This window comes from Alosa alosa, chromosome 13 (assembly GCF_017589495.1).
Source record: "Alosa alosa isolate M-15738 ecotype Scorff River chromosome 13, AALO_Geno_1.1, whole genome shotgun sequence".
Lineage (NCBI taxonomy): Eukaryota > Metazoa > Chordata > Actinopteri > Clupeiformes > Clupeidae > Alosa > Alosa alosa.
Window position 1 is genome coordinate 23,612,627 of NC_063201.1, and position 18,873 is coordinate 23,631,499.

The 18,873-nt window shown below is 46.8% G+C and overlaps 1 protein-coding gene across 2 annotated transcripts in view; it reads right to left on the minus strand.

The window, feature by feature from the left end:
* Positions 1–8,477, minus strand: part of vars1 (valyl-tRNA synthetase 1) — a 34,379-nt gene extending 25,902 nt beyond the window's left edge. Inside the window, exons 1-14 of one of the 2 annotated variants that reach the window (XM_048260782.1) lie at positions 8,353–8,476; positions 7,257–7,615; positions 7,025–7,168; positions 6,725–6,920; positions 6,454–6,572; positions 5,706–5,778; positions 4,646–4,746; positions 4,249–4,376; positions 3,769–3,933; positions 3,595–3,676; positions 3,372–3,491; positions 2,967–3,075; positions 540–628; positions 121–211 (exon numbers count right to left, since the gene is read on the minus strand). In XM_048260782.1, the coding sequence (XP_048116739.1) occupies positions 121–211; positions 540–628; positions 2,967–3,075; positions 3,372–3,491; positions 3,595–3,676; positions 3,769–3,933; positions 4,249–4,376; positions 4,646–4,746; positions 5,706–5,778; positions 6,454–6,572; positions 6,725–6,920; positions 7,025–7,168; positions 7,257–7,613 (1,774 nt within the window). In that variant the 5' untranslated portion in view covers positions 7,614–7,615; positions 8,353–8,476. Of the gene's footprint in view, positions 1–120; positions 212–539; positions 629–2,966; positions 3,076–3,371; positions 3,492–3,594; positions 3,677–3,768; positions 3,934–4,248; positions 4,377–4,645; positions 4,747–5,705; positions 5,779–6,453; positions 6,573–6,724; positions 6,921–7,024; positions 7,169–7,256; positions 7,616–8,352 lie in introns of both variants that reach the window. The other variant, XM_048260783.1, reaches the window with a different exon arrangement.
* Positions 8,478–18,873: the final 10,396 nt, after the last annotated feature.

The window sequence follows — 18,873 nt, forward strand, 5'->3', positions numbered from 1 at the left end:
GATCATGGGAAATCTTAACACCAGAAACACACAGTTAACACCCACATCCCCTTACACACACCCACATCCCCTTACACACACACACACACACACACACACACACACACACACACACAGTACCTGTGCCAAAGGCCATGTCAACAAAGTCGTCAAATACGATGGGCATCCGGCGCTCAGAGAAGGGATGGAGCACCAGCTTCCCCTTCAGGTGCTGATAGGAGGAGAGGGGGGGAGGGGGCATAGCAACACAGTGTTACTGAACATATGAGAGGGGGGGGGGCATAGCAACACAGTGTTACTGAAAATATGAGAGGAGGGGGGGCATAGCAACAGTGAATAGTGTTACTAAACATATGAGATGGGGGGGGCATAGCAACACAGTGTTACTGAACATATGAAGAGCTTCAGTCCAAAATGCAATATCTCAATCTTTTTTAATATTCATAAATCAGGTTTTTTAATTGAGCATTCCAGGTGATGAAACGATATTCAAGTGGAGGGAGGAAAGAGGAGAGAAGAGAAGAGAGAGAGGAATGAACCTGGTATCTGGGGTCGTTGGGGTGGACCGCCACAGCTGTGTCTCCCAGCATGGTCTCAATACGAGTGGTGGCCACGACAACCTCCTCATCTGTGGGGGGGGGTCAGACTCTTTTTATTAAACTGGTATAAATTCCTTTGCCATTCCAAACCCTGGGTCCCTTCTGGAGTCTGTACTAGGGCAGGGATCACACTAACCAGCGGCAAGCAGCAGATTTCCTATTGGTCAGTATGCAGCGGAACAGTTGGAGGGGCAGCATTGCACTAGTGTCAAACATTTTAAGTGAAACACAAGGCTCATCATTTGTCACTTTAAGCAACATAACATTACTGCACTGTAGTCAGCACTAAGTCACTGCACTGTAGTCAGCACTAAGTCACTGCACTGTAGTCAGGTCCTTTTGTACTAAGTCACTGCACTGTAGTCAGCACTAAGTCACTGTAGTCTCACTCTAGTCAGCACTAAATCACTGTAGTCTCACTCTAGTCAGCACTAAATCACTGTAGTCAGCACTAAATCACTACACTGTAGTCGGCACTAAATCACTGTAGTCAGTAATAAATCACTGTAGTCAGCACTAAATCACTGTAGTCAGTAATAACTCTTCTGCAGTCGTAAGGGCATTCTCACACTGAGCATGGTTCATTTTAGAGATGCACCGATTGCAATTTTCTGGGCCGATACCGATTTTGACCGATTGAGTTTGACCTGCCGATACCGATTTTAGCCGATTCCGATTTCATTTCTTCTAACCACTTTACAGCACACACAATGAGTTATTTTCCATCTTTTCTTTAATAGAACATGTTAACATAGACATTTTATGAACTTATCAATAATGGAATGGCTGTAAAAAAAATGGAACAGGTGACAGTTTCTTCTTCAAGTCTAACTTCAGCTGCAGTATCAAACTATAATGCTTCCCAGTGTGGGACATTCATTCCACACACTACTAAATGCACTGTGTTATGGAACACCCATTTTTTTCTTCTCACATCCAATATCCAACTAAAAATACAAAAACAATTTTCATGATACATTTGAACATGCTACCATGGAACATATGTTCATATGGGAGGGTGAGGGAAAAGTGGGAATATCATGCAAACACAGGGGAGGAGAAGTGCTAATAGCGATTGATTAGGTGCTCCGCCATATGTATGAAAACAGTGCGCGTCTGTTTTGTAGGCTATTCCGAGCACCAGTTTTCTTTACTGTATGCCTAGGCTACTATGTCAAAAGCAACTTTAACTTTTGTTTGCCTTTCTAATAGGCTATCGTATGTTCACATTCACAACATCCACTTCTCAATCTGTTAGACTAGTATTAAGGCATAGCCCTAGTCTACATGCAGTAAATAGTTTGAGTATTTTTAAGTGGAGTGGAACTACTAGGCCTACTCTGTATGTCGCTGCTTGTTGACATCAGCTTATGATGGCTAAACTTTGATTCTTTTTAATGTCGCAATTGGTTAACTCCATTCAGCTGCACTTGTGGTTCAGCTGTGGGCACACAATTAGCGGCAGGGAAGGGTGGTGATGAGCGCTGTTTACGTAGCCTAATGAAGTGACAGCTTAGTTAATTCCTCGCAAAAGCACAGTGTTCGCTTTCTGCACATAGTAAAAACTAGGTATTAGCGCTTTCTTTCTACATCCAGCCCTGAGTTGGCCTCTACATCCAGCCCTGAGTGCTGGCCTTTGCTAACTTTTGCAAACTCAGATAGGTGTTTCGCGCGACCCGCGAAAGTGCTTTGACCGCATAAAATCGGCATAAATTCAGACTGACCGTCGAAATCGGTCATGGCCAATCACGTGAAAATTGGCCAATTCCGGTCACCAGCCGATCAATCGGTGAATCTCTAATTCATTTGTACCGTGCCGGAGTACGGTTCTCTCCCGTTCTTGCTCCGCACTCACACTGCACACTATCAAACTGTACCCAGGAACAGTTAAGCTGCTGTGCTCTAGAATCTTTGCATAGGCTTGATCATTAAGCCCAACCGCATTCTCCCGCGCGGCCCTGCACAACCTGGTCCCTAACCGACCCGGTACGGTGCACGGAGCAATCACACTGGTCAAACAAACCGGACTTTGGTGGTCAAACGTACTCGGGTACGGTACGGATGGCGTAGTGTGAGTACGCCCTACGTCACTGTAGTCAGTTCTAACTCGCTGCACTGTAGTCAGTACTAATTCACTGCAGTTAGTCCATAAGTGCAGAAGGAACTATTCTGCAGCACAAAGGCTGTTAGAACACAGAAACCTAAATGCTCCTGACTGATGACAGCTCAGAATTCTTGCCAGTTAAAAGAGGTGTCCCTCAAGGGTCCATCCTTGGTCCGGTCCTTTTCATAATTTATGACACATAAAGTGTGTGTGTATCAGTGTGTGTGTGTGTGTGTGTTTTTAACACCCTGCGAGTCTCTCACCTGAGCCTTCGATCTTGTAAGAGAAAGACACCAGCACCCCAAACTCCACCTTCTCCTTGTAACCAGGCACCGGCAGCAGCGTCCGCCCTGTCAGCTCCTTCTTATCCACCTGACACACACACACACACACACACACACACACACACACACACACACACACACACACACACACACACACACACACACACACACGCATCCACCCACAAACACACACACACACACTTTTGTTGTCAGTCTGTATTCATTTGTACAAAACGATGCTGCTTCAACTGAAACTATTTCTCAGACATCATCTGATGAGCAGCTTTATATCTTAGATGGCTTAGATGACCATTGTGTGTGTGTGAGTGTGTGTGTGTGTGTGTGTGTGTGTGTGTGTGTGTGTGTGTGTGTGTGTGAGTGTACCTCGATGTCGGAGATGGCAGAGTTGAGTGTGCAGGACCAGTTGACGAGTCTCTTGCTGCGGTAGATCACCCCCTCCTCATGCATCCGCACGAACGCCTCCTGCACTGCATACGACAGTTTCTACACACACACACACACACACACACACAGAGGAAGAGAGAGAGGTGGTGATGACAATGTTGTGTGTGTGGTGTGTGTGTGTGTGTGTGTGTACACTGCTTACAGAATCCATGGTGAAGCAGGCTCTGTCCCAGTCCAGAGAGGAACCCAACTTCTTTAGCTGGTGGTAGATACGGTCCCCCTTCCTAAGACACACACAGTCCTCATTAGTAACCTTTAGTACCATGAAGCTCTCTCCATCTCTCTCTTCCTCTCTCTCTCTCCTTCCCTCACTTACTCATTCTTCCACTTCCAGACCTCCGAGATGAACTGCTCTCTGCCCAGGTCATGGCGGCTCAGGCCTCTCTCCCTCATCAGCTTCTTCTCCACCACCACTTGGGTGGCGATGCCCGCATGGTCACAGCCTGGGTTCCACAGTGTCGTCTCGCCACGCATACGGTGCCTGGCACACACACACACACACACACACACACACACACACACACAAGACAAACATAAACACGGAGCACCATACTCGTAAAGACTCAGGACATAAGGACAATATAGGCTAAAATAAGCTATGGAGATAGAAAAATAACAACGATATAAAAACACTCATTATAGTCACGCCTTGCATAAGAGACTTTAAAAAACATCTATAGAATGAGTCCAAGTTGGGAGTGCTTAAACACACACAGCTATTAAAACACACAACTGTGCTTTAAAGGGTTAACACACACACACACACACACACACACACACACACACACACACACACCATCTGGTCAGGCAGTCCTGGATTGCGTTTGTCAGGGCATGGCCCAAGTGCAGAGAGCCGGTGACATTTGGCGGAGGGATACACATCATGAAGACGCCGCGTGGGTTGGGCTCACTCAGATTCTTCCGCTGAAAAAAACAGAACATCCCCACATGACAAAAAGGTTTTTTTGCGGTGATGTATGCATGCGTTGTGTGTGTGTGCGTGTGTGTATGTGTGCATGCCTTGTGTGTGTGTGCATGCATTGAGTTTATGTGCATGCGTGTGTATGCATGCGTTGTGTGTGTGTGTGTGCATGCATTGAGTTTGTGTGTGTGTGTGTATATATGCGTTGTGTATGCATTGTGTGTGTGCATGCATTGTGTGTGTGTGTGCATGCATTGTGTGTGTTACTTACCCCATACTCTGGCTTGAAGAATCCCTGCTTCTCCCACCAGCTGTACCAAGCAGCTTCCACATACTGAGGACTATAGGAGTCAGGCAGGGGACTCACCACATCTACCACACACACACAAAACAGGTTTCAGTGTGAAAAAGTAGTTCCCACAAATTCACTCATACAGAAGAGACACACACATGCACATAAACACAACAAAAACACCCACACCCACAGACACACCCACACACACACACTAGGGCTGTCAATCTTCCTCCATAATCCCATCTGAATTTCATTCATTATTATTTTTAACAATCGATTTATATTTGAATATTTAATGCTGAAAATTGGCCTTTTATTAATATATACACTGTATAAACAGGCTTATGCATTACCAATGCCTCTATAAATGCGTGGTTGACTTGTTATATTGAACAAAAGCTCAAGTCTACCAACGGTATCCGTGCAACTTGAGTGGTTTCAGTTTCTTTTGGGCAGACGTGCACACACACTGAATGAACACTCAGACCACTACCACTTAATTGTATGCCTCTATGTTTGATGACGCCAAATTAGCAAGCATTTTCCTGACAGGGGAAAAATTTGCTATCTGTTTTTCTATCGGCCCGCGATTCCATGAACCATTATCCCGCAAATTATCCCTATCAGACAAGTGACAAAAGCACTGGACATAGAGGAGGGAGGCATAAACCCGGCAGGCTAATTCTTGCTTTAGCTGCAGTTTCTCGCCCTCGGACCGTTTACCTGCTTGTCAGAGTGTAGTGTTACCAGATGTGCACTCAGGCTGCTCGCTGTCGAGTGATATTTCATTTTGGCCTTAGCCTACATATTCTACAGATTACAACATTGTTAGGCTACTTGTTATTTTTCCGTTTTCTGATGGAAATCCAAAAATCTCTTAATTGGTCAGGAGTGGTGATCTCCGTGGATGCATCACATTCTGCCATTTTTAGATCACGATCACACATATAGGCATTAGATCTCTCTCTCACACACACACACACACACATCACATTCACACACAATCTCTACATCTCTTTTAACACACGTGTGTTACCTTTCTTCTCTCCGAGGGGTGTTGGTGTGTTGTAGGTGATCACACCCAACTCCTTCTTCTCTGGTTTCTTTTTCTGTTACACAAACACACACACACAAAACAGAGTGAAGGATAAGCTCTCATAAATACACTCATACACAAGAGACACACAAGCACATTCCAACAACAAAACAACAACAACAACAACAACAACAACAACAACAACAACAACAACAACAACAACAACAACAACAACAACAACAACAACAACAACAACAACAACAACAACAACAACAACAACAACTCTCTACAAACATTCACATACAACACAGTGCAGACACGCACGCACACCCAATTCAACAACATAACCCAGACACACTGGGGGGGTTCTGGCACCTATGAACAGGTATTTCATCACAGTTCCACAGTGACCTCAAGCCCTTTGAGAACTTGTGGCATGACATTCTGAAGGCTAACAGGAATTGTGGAATGTAGTTCCTAAGGCCTATATCTGCGCGCGCGCGCACACACACACACACACACACACACACACACACACACACACACACACACACACATCAACAACAACAATATACCCCTCCACACAAACACACACAGCGCAACTCAACAAAAAACATCATTCTCTTCCACACACATCTGCACACACATACGTGTGACTACCTCTGTGGCAGGAACACAACACACACACACACACACACACACACACACACACACACACACACACACACACACACACACGTGTGACTACCTCTGTGGAGGGTTGCTGTTTCTTCTTTTTCTCCTCCATCTCTTTCTTCTGCTGGAACTTCTCCATCTTCTCTCGCTTCTTCGCCTCCTTCTTCAGTTGTGCCTCCGTCTTCTGGGGTGCTGAGAGAGAGAGAGACAGGGCCTGAGTCTCACACACACATGCAGACACACACGCACATGCACACAAATCTTCTGAAAGGTTCAGATGGAGACATGACATGAGCGCACACACACACACACACACACACACGCACACACACACACACACGCACCTCCAGCTGGAGCAGCATCTCCCCCTGGTGTGCTGGGTGCGGCGTTGGCATTGCCGCTGGCGTTGGCAGAGATGGGCACCATCTTCTCACAGAGGGGCACTGGGCCCAGCACTGCCAGGAACTGCGGCTGGTTCATACACGTCACAAACCAGCGCGTCACGTTCACCAGAGACTTACGGTCAGCAGGCTCCAGCACCTACACACACACACCACACAAAACTTTGAGTAATAGTAAAAAGGAAATTCCCTATAGCATTCTCACACTCAAACCCCCACACACACACACACACACACACTCACGTATTTGAAGGGCAGCAGAACTGCGGTGGCCACAGCGATGTCGGCCAGAGAGAGACTCTCCCCGACCAGGAAGGTTTGCGGCTCCAGTGATTGGTCCAGAGTCTTCAACAGTTTCATCAGCACTGTGCGAGAGTTCTCCTGCAGCTACACACACACACAAACACATTAATAAACATACTTCAGCAGTCTCATCAGACCAGCACAAGAGTTCTGGAGCTACACACACACACACCTTCTTGTCGAGCCCTTTGGCGCCCAGCAGGGGGAAGACGACGGCGCAGGCGACGGGTGTGATCTCGTTCTGGGCGTAACTGATCCACTGCCACACGCGGCTCTGCTGCTGATGTCCCCTCCCCACACGGCTGGCGCGCGACGCCAGGTACCAGCCCACCGCACTGGAGCCCCACAGCGCCTGGCTGCCGCCGCCCGCATCGCCCGGCACCAGCGCCGGCCGCGCCGTCCACCCCGCCACCCCCGCTGGGGGCATCTCCGTGACGACGCGCGGAGGGGGGGTGCAGTACTGGCCAGCGATCAGCGGCAGGAGACTCTTAAAGTCATCAGGGTGGGATGACACATACAACACGTCCATCACTGCGGAGAGAGAGAGAGGGAGAGTGAGAGAGAGAGAGAGAATGTTATAAAGGGAGAGCTGACAAACCTGTCGGCCCGCATGCCCTGGGAAATGCCCAGAAGGCCATCAGCTGAAACCAGTGCGAATGGGAGAATTGACGGCTTGCTGTGCCACTGCACACTGTGCAAACTTTTACTGATGGCTGTAACATTCTTCAGTTCTTACTTAAAAACACAGGACTGAGGTAGGAAGTGCTGTTCAGTTCTGGGTGCTCCTGAGTGCACAGCAACTGCTCGCTGATGTGTCATTTTAAAGAGTTCAACAGACAGTGTGCGGAGCAACAAACTATCACTTCCTCCAGTCATAAGGGAGCAGAGCGGCCATAGCATAGGCATCTCTTTACTAATGAATCAGATGTTCAGTACTGACGGTAGAAGTGTTACTGATCAACTTAATTAAACGTGTCCCAGACTAATGTTATAGGTGTAGGACTACGTTTACTGAGAGCCAGTGCTACTGGCACAGTAGCGTTACCTCTGAGAGGGCTGCTCCAGCTACAGTAACTACCATCAGCTGATAATTGGCTAACATGTCCGAAATAGCGAAGCTACCCAGGCCAGCAAAGCACGGATAGCCTTCAAGCCAACTAACACTGGTGACTGGTATAGTTTCGAAGTCCTGTTAATTTACACGTACGCAGACATGTACAGTCTACAGCAGCCTATTCATATGCATATTCCAATGATAACATACTTACCTAAAGATTACAGAAGTATGAAACGTCAGCTTAACCACACATGCACAGTACCCACATGAAACCCGGTTGCCGTAAAGCTGACTGTTCAGACATAAACCACGCCGTCTGATGCAACACAGCAACAACTCGTTCTCTTTCTTCTACATCTTTAGGGTCGGCAAACCAACATAAACGTGCATTACCGCCACCGGCTGGACTGGAAGTTGGAACGACATGGGAATAAATGAAAAACAAATCTTACCTATCTCTGTTTGTAAAATATATTATATATAATAATGTTTTAGCTTGATCTCTGTTTCTTGATAACAAAGAGGTATATATCTGACTTGTCACTTGATGCTTTCCCTATCACCATTCTCTGTGACAGAAGAACCTGATTTCTCTCATGTTCACAGTACTAGCCTACTATATACTGCTACTACTACTACTACTAATAATAATAATAATAATAATTAGCTTTATTTGTATAGCACCTTTCATACACAGAATGCAGCTCAAAGTGCTTTACATTTGGAGTATTTAACACAATAATAGAATTTTCCAGTAGGCCATTGATGCATCCCATTTGCCTACAAGAGAAGCCCTGTATCCCCTATTCTATTATAGAGAACCCTGTATCCCCTATTCTATAGAGAACCCTGTATCCCATATTCTATTATAGAGAACCCTGTATCCCATATTCTATAGAGAACCTTGTATCCCCTAATCTATAGAGAACCCTGTATCTCCTTTTCCATTATAGAGAACCCTGTATCCCCTATTCCATTATAGAGAACCCTGTATCTCCTAATCTATTATAGAGAACCCTGTATCCCCTATTCTATTCTAGAGAACCCTGTATCCCCTATTCCAGAGAACCCTGTATCCTCTATTCTTACAGAGAACCCTGTATCCTAGCCTGACGAGCCAGACCCACATTAAAATGTAGGGTCTGGGCACTCACCGTTCGCAGTGCTCAGTCCGAGGGGCGGGATAATCGGTTGTCTTTCAAATTCCCTCTGCACGCAATAGGACAGCGCTATGAGTCCCATGCGTTTTTCCACCAGCGGAGCTAGTTGGCTGGCTTTTGTCAACTTAAAAAAAGCTTAACTCGTGTCACACTGTTCGCCAACAGCAACATCCATCTTCTTTGTTTTCAAGTAGCAGGGAATTCAAGCCAAACCGTTGCAACTCTGCCATCAATCATCATGTTAAGCCCGCCTAACTACTCTATACATGATTTGATTGGCCTGATAGAAGTTTAATTTTTCGAGCTCACAAGCCAACGGAGAGTTGCTAGACTAGCCCGCTAGGGTGCGTCTAGATTTCTAGGCTACCTGTATCCCCTATTCTATAGAAAACCCTGTATCTCCTGATCTATTATAGAGAACCATGTCCCTATCGCTCAAAATCGGACCGATTTGAGTGCTGAAAGGCTGCAGAAAAATGTGGATTAGGACTTTTAAATCAAATTTGTTCTGCAATGGATTTTTTCATAGGTGAAGTCTATTGATAGAGGGGGTCTCCAGTATCGAAATATGGTGTCATTTCCCAACATGCATAATTGGTTTTGAGCGATAGGGACCAATTTAGGTGCTGAAATTATGGCAAAATATGAAATACAGGCTATAGACTTTTACACTGATTTTTCATCCATTTTCATATGAATTAGGAGAGACCCTAGTATCCAGATGTGGTGGAATTTCTCGCACCAAATGAGTTTTGTGCGTTAGGGACCAATTATAGTGCAGAAAATCTTCAATCTGCAATATAGCCTTTTACATTTGGAGTGTGAAGTGCATGTGGCTGTCAATGTGACAGGAGGGGGCGCTAAAGTCATGAAGAACGCCATGGTTTTGTTCCATTCCATTCCATTCTATTCAGACCGACGGGACTGATGGAGCAGTCTGTGGCCAGCTGCAGGTCTGGTTTCAGTCTCGGAAATGGTACAACTTTGATAACTTTGGCTAGCTAGCCTAATGTTATTCTGATGGAATAATGCCATTTTTCCGCATCCCTTGGATGTTTGTTTGTTTTAGGCCTAAGCTAGATGTTACAGGGTTTGAATGGACTAGGTTAGGCCACCGAGAACATTATACTGAGAACAAAACGCATAAGGAACACTATTTAAGCAGAGTTGAATAATGTATTATTAAATTATGCTACAGAAAGTAGCCTTAGCTAACTCCATATTTAATCAAAGGAAAGCAAAACAGCTAGTCTGTCTTTACTGGGATGCGCTCAATGAATGGAACAATAGGCTTATTATAGCCTATTATAGCCTTATTATATAGGCTAGTCTCATTTCTCCATTGTTTCGCTGAAAGAGAATACAGGCTTTTCTGTCTGTTAAGACGATTTGGGGCCATTGTGTGTTCCGTGGACCATCAGGAAAGTCCAACCTGTAGGCTACACAGCTTTTGGGGCAAATATTTCTCGTGTTGGCTTTGTCTACAGATAGCATATTAACCTCTACAAGGATCAAACTGGATCACTTGACTGCAAATGCCATTTTAAAATGTCTGAGAGGAAGGCTAAGTGAGTGAGAGATGATGTTTGCACCTGTCCTAAACAGGATTATATCGTCCCTTCAACGGTTGTCTGTGCTTCCCACCCAGCCAGCTTTGTGATTCCGTGCTGCTTCCCGGTGTGTGTGTGTGTGTGTGTGTGCTGCTTCCCAGGGTGTGTTTGAGCGGAACCCCTCTTTTGCAGGATTACAGATTTGACACACCCGAGCAGCAGCCTCCGCGAGCCTCCAGGCCGCTACGTTATAATTACCGAGGGCGCGCGGGTGCCAGGCGCGCACTTTGAACACAGGCCATGGCGGATTTTTGTGCTCGGGCCAAATAAGGACCCCGACCGCGGGGAACAATGCCGGTCGTGAAAGGAACGGGGAGGGCCGGCCCAATGCAAATGCACTCGCATTGTGCTGCTGCGAGAGCCTCCTCGAGCCCCGCGCCGCGGACAGGCCGTTTTCATGCAAGGGGCACTGCAAGCGGAGAACAACCCGAGTTAAGCGCTACCTGGAGGTGATTCGGGTGAGACTCGAACCGGCAGGTTCACGCGTAACGCTAGCAGACGAAGTGTCTGCTCGTACAGGAGTGACGGACAGGTTTGCCCCTCGCGGAGGAGCGTCGTGACAGCGTGCACCTGCCGCAAGTTTAAAGGTATGATGCTTGTGTAGCCTACGATGTCAGGCTTTGTAAAGCTCTCAGTCTGAATTATAGTGCAGTTTAGCAGAGCTATAGACATACTAGCTATGTGTGGTCATCATGTAAGCGCGTAGGCTGTGTTATAACATAACTTAATATAACAACACACTCCGAACTTCTTTCATCAGGCGCCACTGCCGTTCTAAATAGCCAGGCTGTTTGTCAGCAGTTTAGGCAGACATCTCAGCAAGTTGTTTCTTTTTGATTACACTTCATCTCTCTCTCTCTCACACACACACACACACACACACTATGTGTTGTCCGGCACTTGTTGCGCTAGTCATCTTGCACGCAGACGAATCAAAGCAGCGGCAGGCAGAGTTTTGCTGCACTTTTAATTAATTCAAAGTTCATTCATCAGTTCGACAGCATGAACACACACACACACACACACACACAGACGGCTTTATTTTGCCACAATAAGCTCTTCTGGTGAAAACGCGATTATCTGCTGCGCGCGGATGCGCGGGCTCGCATTCAGGGCATGCATGAGAATGCATGAGAAAAGCCTCGCGCACAATAGGCTCGGTTGGAGTTTGTCTGCCGGTTTGGGTATGGGGAGCGCCAATGCTCTCCTGAATATTGATATTCTCTCTGCTGTGAGAAACAGAAATTCTCTCTCTCTCTCTACCAATCTATCTATCTATCTATCCATCTATCTATCTATCTATGTTTGTGTGTGTGTGTGTGTGTGTACTTGAGAGGTTTTTCTATACTTCATAAGTGAGTAATGGTGTGGTGTTGGGAGTTGGGAGCCTCCTCCTCATATGTGTGTGTTTTGAGTGTGTGTACTTGAGAGGTTTTCCTGCTTCATAAGGGTGGTGTGTAATGGTGTGGTGTTGGGAGCCTTCTCCTCCTCATGTGTTTGTAGCTGGTATGAAGTGTGACTCTGACAGAAGCAAACAGCAGAGTGGCTTGGCAGGACTGTGGGGCTGCAACCAGAGGGAGATAGAGTTGGGAACCACGCACACACACACACACAGAGAGAGAGAGAGAGAGAGAGAGATAGAGAGACTCACACACACACACACACACACACACACACACACACACACACACACACACACACACACACACACACACACAAACACACAGATACTCACACACACACACACACACACACAGACAGACAGACAGACAGACAGAGAGAGAGAGAGAGAGAGAGAGACATACACACACAGCTTGATTAAGATTCACTGCAGGAACATCAAAGACTCAAAGGGTTTCCAGAACAATTACCCCATTCTGCCCTGATGCACCCCAACTGCCCCCCTGTCCATCTACTCCCCCCCCCTGTCCATTTACCCCTGCCCCCACCCCCCCTTTCCACCTGATTAAACGCCAGCCCTCTGGAGCTGACTCTGCAGCCACAAGACAACTTCAGCTTAATGTGTGTGAGTAGGCCCTTACACACTGCCAAAATCCCCGCAAAATTATGTACCAAATTCGCGGAACGCCTGTCCGAGGCGGAACGAGGCCTGTTCCGAGGCGGAACGGCGGGACGAAGTGTCGCCAAATTTACTACCAAGCCCCCTAGACATTTTGCCGAATCGATAAGTTCAGGCACCAGTGTGAAAACGTTAAGGCGGAAAGGGGGGACGTGGGCGGGCGTTTTGATGACACTACATATGTCCAACCCACAACAGGAGATTTAAAATCTGACCGATCAAAAGCAGCAATAGCAGATAGCACGTAAGGACAATGAACTCTTACCTTTATGGTCTACAAGTTCCCCTTAGTTATCCATAGTTAGTCCAGTGTTATTTCCATCATGCAATCTTCTCAATATGAGCTAGTTAGAGATGGAGATAGCCTGACCATATTCTTCTATCACACAAGTCTGACTAAATTCAAAGTTTCACTCCAGAAACACTTTGTTGTAGCCTATGGACCTTGCACAAAACTTGCGACAACAGGCTTTACCCTTACAAACTGTCATGTAATGTTATATACAGTTTCTGGCATCCATAACAAAAGCATTTGTAGATGAATGATGAACATAGCTGACTCATCTTTAGGGAATAGCAACGTTGCGCTCCTTCAATAACATGACGCACAACTTTATTTTCATGCATTAATTTGATTAAGGCTAGACTAGGCTACATGGCGATCAAGCACACTGAAAATGTTTTATAATAATAATAAGCTTTATTTGTATAGTGTAAAGGAGTCGACACTATGGGGAGACACGGACGCAGCGAATAGGTTTAAAAGCCCGAACTCGGGAAAACTTTAAACTTAGCTCGCATGTCAGTTTTTAGATACACACAAGTCGCGCCACTGAACATCATCAGAACACGACACAATAAACAGTACACAACAACTCAACAGATAAAAGCGCAGGCTGTGACTGCAACAATACCATACAAGTGAACAACACGTAATGGCTGGCTGTGAATTATGTACAACGTGGTGCCCCTACACGTGCCCCCCCAGAATTCACAAAGACTGACAAGATCATCCGGTGAGGTGGGCGCAGTGCTCGGCCAAACTTGCTCTGGCCATCAGGCACTGGGGCCGCAGGAACAGGAAGTTCAGGGTTCGTTGACTGTGGAAGCGTGGTAGATGGGGGATGGCCCAGCCGTGGGGGCTGGGCAACCACCACCGGAGAGTCCAAGTCCAAGTGAGCGGGTTTAAGGCGGTCCACTGACACCCGGTCTCGCTTGCCCCCGATGTCGAGGACAAAAAATTTGTCCCCCGTCTCCAGCACCCGGAGCAGGCCACCATAGGGTGGATGCACCCGCACCGCTGAAAGGAACGTCCGCCAAACGCAGTCCACTGATGGCAGTCCTGTACGCCTGAACGTCAGCGTCATGGACCTGGTCCGCCGCCATATGTGCATAATCAACTCCAAGAAGCACTGCCCCCGCAAAACGACGAGAAAGACAGTCTGCCACATGATTGTCCTTTCCTGCCACATGACGAATATCCGTTGTGAACTCTGAAATAAAAGAAAGCTGACGCTGCTGCTGGGCAGACCATGGCTCCGAAACCTTGGCCATGGCAAAGGTTAAAGGCCTGTGGTCCACAAAGGCAGTGAATGATCGGCCTTCCAGCAGGAAACGGAAGTGTCGTAAGCAGCTCCCGGTCAAACGTGCTGTACCTCCTCTCCGTTGGGTGCAACTGCTGGCTGAAAAAGGCCAGCGGCTGCCAAGCACCATCAACCAGCTGCTCGTGGACAGTTGTGATGGCGATAGGTGCATCTGAGGATGGGTGGACAAGCATGGTGGCATTGGCCAAGGCCACTTTGGTGTCCATGAACGCCTGAGTCCTTTCCCCTGTCCAGTCGATGGTGTGTTTAGCAGCCTTACCCTTAAGTGCCTCGTAGAGGGGACGCATGAGGTGAGCTGCACGTGGAATGAAGCGGTGGTAGAAAGTCACCATGCCTAAACCTTAGCCTCTAGCGGAGCCGCCCCCTCGGTCGTGACATGGTGGCCGAAATGGCACTTCGCTGTGTTGATGATCAGTCCGTGATCGCCCAGACGCTGAAACAGAACCCTTAGGTGCGCCAGGTGTTCAATTTTGGAAGTACTAGCTACGAGGATGTCGTCCAAGTACACAAAAACGAACAGCAAGTCACGCAGAACACTGTCCATGAGTTGCTGGAACGTCTGGGTGGCGTTTTTTAACCCAAATGGCATGCGGAGGAACTCAAACAAGCTAAAAGGAGTGAAAAGGAGCCCAGCAGTATTGGGCACGTCCTGTGGATGCAGCGGCACCTGGTGATAACCGCGGATGAGGTCCACCTTTGAAAAAATGACCTTACCAGCCAAGCGAGCAGAAAAGTCCTGAATATGGGGAACAGGGTAGCGGTCAGGTGTAGTGGCCTCATTCAAGCGACGGTAGTCACCGCATGGACGCCAGCCACCGGCAGGCTTCTGAACCATATGTAGTGGTGAAGCCCAAGGGCTGTTAGAACGCTGCACAATGCCGAGGCGCTCCAGCGTCTCAAACTCTGCCTTGGCAATGGCGAGCTTTGCAGGATCCAAACGCCTAGCGCCTGCATAAACCGGAGGACCCACCGTTGCGATGTGATGCTCCACACCATGTCTGACCCCGCCGGATGAGAAAGTGGGTTGGGTGAGGGCAGGGAATTCGGCCAGGAGGCGTGAAAACTCAGCCGCAAAGGTGCTAGACAGACGGGACGAACTGGAACTGCTGTGCGTGCAAGGGAGTGAGGTAAAGGTCTCGGCCTTGACCAGGCGTCGGTTTTTGACATCCATCAGAAGGCCATGAGCACAAAGAAAATCTGCCCCTAGTAGGGGTGTGGACACTCTCGTCACCACAAAGTTCCAGTTAAACTGCTGTCCACCAAAACACACCACGGCACTGCGCTCACCGAAAGTCTGGATGGAGCTACAGTTCGCAGCCTCCAAGACGGGACCTGGTTTACCCTGTTGAATGTCCAAGTCTGTAGCAGGCAAAACGCTTACCTGCGCACCTGTGTCACAGAGGAAACGACGTCCGGAAACAGCATCGGTGACGAACAGCAAACCGCCTGTATGGCCGACACTCATTGCTGTAAATGAGCGCCGGCCCTCCCGTTTCCCGATGCTTTGAAAGGGCAGGGTGGGCGGCACTTCAAAGCCTTAGGCCCGAAACGAGCATGTGCTGCAACGTATCTGCCTCTTTAGCCAGGTCGCGGGAGTCCTTGATGTTAGAACCAGCAAGAGCAGACCTCACCTCCCCTGGCAGCTGCTGAAGAAAGAGCTCTCTGAAGATGAAACACGGCCTATGGTTGCCGAGGAGAGACAGCATGTGGTCCATTAGTTCCGATGGTTTTGCGTCACCTAAGCTCAGCTTGAAAGTCCCCAGCAAAAGCTCTTTAAGGCACTCATTATTTATCCTCATCCGGAGGATTTTGCAGCAAACTCACCACTCTGACAGTAATTGAGCTAACCAGGGCCGCGACCACAGCAAACCACACTGCCGCATGTCCTTCCCAAAACTCCGGTAGCCTAAGTGCAACGGCGTTAGTAGTCATGTTGAAAACTCTCAGGATTACCGTCCAAAGAGTCGTCGGGGTCACCAGTGTAAAGGAGTCGACACTATGGGGAGACACGGACGCAGCGAATAGGTTTAAAAGCCCGAACTCGGGGAAACTTTAATCACCATAAACTTAGCTCGCATATCAGTTTTTAGATACACACAAGTCGCGCCACTGAACGTCATCAGAACACGACACCGTAAACAGTACACAACAACTCAACAGATAAAAGTGCAGGCTGTGACTGCAACAATACCATACAAGTGAACACGTAATGGCTGTGAATTATGTACAACGTGGTGCCCCTACAATAGCACCTTTCATACACAGAATGCAGCTCAAAGTGCTTTACATTTGGAGCATGTAACACAGTAATAGTCAGTCAGTCATTATCAATCACTTTCACTTTTCTTCATTGCTGTGGCCGTTTATGATCCAATCAGCAACATATCAGAAATACTATTATACTACTATGGATATATAAAGGCTTTGCTGACAAATGCCTAGGCTAACAAATGCTTAGGCCCCGTTGATGCGGACTCCAAGCAGCCAGCCTTAGCTTGTTCTTAGCATATGTTGCAATTATTTGACTTTATACACAGACATTCAAGACTGGCAGCCTTAACCCTTAACCCCCCACAAGCACGCCATATGGCAACTGTGGCAAGGAAAAACTCCCATATTCCAGGAAGAAACCTTGAGCAGAACCTGACTTAATAGGGGGAGCCCATCTGCTTCTGGCTGACTGCGCCCTCCAATGGCAGCAGATGTAGAATAATCTGAAAAAGTAGTCTACAGGATAAGATGAGTTAACTAAAGGCTTTCCTATACAGGTATGTTTTCAGATCTTTTTTAAAAATATTTACTGAACTTGCCTGCTTGATGTACAGAGGCAGGGTGTTCCATAGTTTTAGGGCATAATGGATAAAAGCAGCTTCTCCACTATGCTTGTGGAGCACCTGGGGTACAATTAAAAGATTAGAATTGGATGATCTAAGTTTCCTTTGTGGTTGATAAGATATTAAAACCTCAGAGATATATGAAGGTGCTATGCCATTCAGAGCTTTGTAAGTAATTAACATAACCTTAAAATCAATTCTATAGGAAACAGGGAGCCAGTGCAGTTCAGCCAACACAGGGGTGATGTGTTCTCTCTTCTTGGTCTTAGTTAAAAGTATAGCCGCAGAGTTCTGTATGAGTGCCAATTTCTTTAGATGTTTTTTGGGAAGACCAGTGAAAAGTGCATTGCAGTAGTCTAACCTGCTAGTGATAAAGGCATGAATTAGTTTTTCTGCATCTTGTTGAGTTAAAAAAGGGCCGCACTTTGGCAATGTTTCTCAGGTGGAAATAGGCTGTCTGAGTAACTTTACTGATATGGGGCTTAAAACTTAACTCTGCATCTAATATGACACCGAGGCTTGTTACTTTTGGTTTGACCTGGTGCAGCAAGTTCCCCAGATTACTAAGAACAATGTCTCACTTTGGTTTTGGTCCAATCAAAAGTACCTCTGTTTTGTCATCATTTAGTTTCAAAATTGTTTTGCTCATCCACTGATTAATGGAGGTTAGGCATGCAGTGAGGGAGCAAAGGCCATCTGGGTTAGTTGGCTCCACAGAAATATACAATTGGGTATCATCTGCGTAGCTGTGGAAGTTTACATTATGCTGACTTATGATGTTTCCCAACGGAAGCATATATAGAGAAAATAGCAGGGGACCAAGGCAGCTCCCCTGGGCCACACCAAAAGGCAAGTCATGTTTTACAGACACATGATCTCCTACAGTAGACTGATATAAAAATCTCTGCCAGTAATGTAGGTTTGAAACCAGTTTAGAACATTATCAGAGAGACCCACCCACTTTGCAAGGCAGTAAATTAGGATGCTATGATCAATGGTGTCAAATGGCGCACTCAAATCTAGAAGAATAAGGATTGAGACTTTGTTTGAGTCAGTAGCCAGTCTAAGATCATTGACTATTTTTACTAGAGCCGTTTCTTTGCTGTGATTTGATCTAAAACCTGTTTGGAATTATTCAAGGATACTGTTTTCGTTGAGGAAGGTAATTAACTGATTACAAACGACTTTTTCAAATACTTTGCTCAGGAACGGTAGGTTTGATATAGGCCTTTTTAAGTAAAGGTTTCACAACAGCGGTTTTAAAAGCAGTTGGAAATATACCTGTTTCTAATGAGGTATTTATTATCTTGAGAATAAAGGGAGCTAAGCTATCATATACATTTTTGAGGAATCTAGTAGGGATTGGATCCAAAGCACATGTTGAGGAGCGGGTTTGAGTGATAATTTTACTAAGCTCAGATTGAGTAATAGTGCTAAAGAACCT